The sequence below is a fragment of the Asterias amurensis genome, chromosome 1, assembly GCF_032118995.1.
Source record: "Asterias amurensis chromosome 1, ASM3211899v1".
Taxonomy (NCBI): Eukaryota; Metazoa; Echinodermata; class Asteroidea; order Forcipulatida; family Asteriidae; genus Asterias; species Asterias amurensis.
In genome coordinates, this window is record NC_092648.1 from 24,435,412 (window position 1) to 24,437,019 (window position 1,608).

The following is a 1,608-nucleotide window of genomic DNA, read 5'->3' on the forward strand; positions in this document are numbered from 1 at the left end:
AGAGTCTGATTAAACCATGGTCTCTCTACAGAGAATAGTCCACGTGGCCCTATCTCTGTTAGCACACACTGCGAACAAAAGGTAATTAAATATGACAAACCAAGTCACTATATTGCCTGTTGCAGATCAATCCACGTGATCTTTTGGCTTCGCACGTGCGCGATGCAGTATAAGTAGTCTTAGCCCTAAAGCCAAACCATAGTAAGACTTAAGAGAGCAGACATGGAGAGTGAAGGTACCACTGCCCCGTGGTTTAACATACTAAGGTGTGTGCTGTTTGGTATCACGGCCATCCTCATCATCGGTGGTAACACAGTGTGTCTTCTCGTACTACGGCGTGTCAAAAAGATCCACGCGGTAACCAGGCTCTTTATGGCGTCACTTGCAGCCTCCGATCTCCTCAACGGTATCTTTGTGACTACTCCCTTGATCGTGTCCTCGGCCATGGATCGCTGGCCGTACGGTGAAGTTGCCTGTGATATCTACGGTATCGGCAAATATCTCTGCTATTACTCCGGGCTGTTCTCATTGATCGCAGTCACAGTGGAGCGATACATCATGGTCGTTGCACCTCTACGATACCAACACATCGTAACCATAGAGCGTGCTTGGAAAAGTTTGATTGGTATATGGGGCCTCAGCATCGCTATCATGATACTGTATGGCTTTGGAGTCAACTGGAAAGGAGAAATAGACGACGAGGAGGACAACTGCAGTCTCGGTGTCACCAACGGGGACTTCTGGTACTACTCGGTGCGTTACGGAGAGTTGATGTTCATCGTAATTCCAGTTCTTCTCGTCACGGTATTGTACACGCACATGTGGTTGAAAGCCCGTCATCACATACGCGGTGCAGGAATGGACCGAACCACTGAGCAGAGACAAGCCGATAAATCCCGTCAAGTCAACCGTAAAGCTGTGGTCACTTTCCTCATCGTCACAACGGCTTTCTCCGTGGCCTGGGCGCCGGCTGCAACCCGAAAGCTCTACAAGTTGATCACTGGAAACTCTGATACGTACTACACAGAATTCATTGCCCGGATGGCCATGCTGACCAACAGCTGGTTAAATCTCTTCATTTACTACATGCGTAATAGCTACTTCAGAGAAACTGCAAAACGATACTTCAGGTTGTACTCGCGTTGCTGCCGCAGAGCAACGCCTGTAGTTACCCCGGCATCTTAATACATCACCACTATAAAGTCAAATGATGACAGTGTTTAGTATGTGTACACTTTAGTGATGGGCTTGATTGATCAGAGTTGCATATCATTCACGAATGCTAAGCGAAGTGTGAAATGTCAAAATACAAATCACTATGGTAATGCAGAAAACTAAAGATGAATCATAGTGCTTTGTGAAGCAAGAGGGGACAACTTATGGGGGGACACGTTGCATTGGATCGTGCGAGTTGGTCTATGAAAAGCGTTTTAAACCGTTTGTTATGAAATGCATAATGGTTGGAAAGATGATTACAAGAAGTAGAATAAAATGATTCACACAAATGCCTCAAAATTGTACGGTTTCCTTATACGTCGTGACGCGTGAACTGCTACTTGGCACGCCATTTTGTGGCGTCAAACTTTTGACTCCACAAAATGGCCGACC

At 46.3% G+C, this 1,608-nt stretch overlaps 1 protein-coding gene across 1 annotated transcript; it reads left to right on the forward strand.

Annotated features, from left to right (window-relative positions):
- Positions 1 to 222: 222 nt before the first annotated feature.
- On the forward strand, positions 223 to 1,185 carry LOC139940523 (beta-4C adrenergic receptor-like). The gene has a single exon (XM_071936855.1). The coding sequence runs from the start codon at positions 223 to 225 to the stop codon at positions 1,183 to 1,185; it is 963 nt and encodes a 320-aa protein (XP_071792956.1).
- Positions 1,186 to 1,608: the final 423 nt, after the last annotated feature.

Coding starts and splice junctions, on each gene's coding strand:
- LOC139940523 (XM_071936855.1), top strand. CDS start 223: ATGGAGAGTGAAGGTACCACTGCCCCGTGGTTTAACATACTAAGGTGT.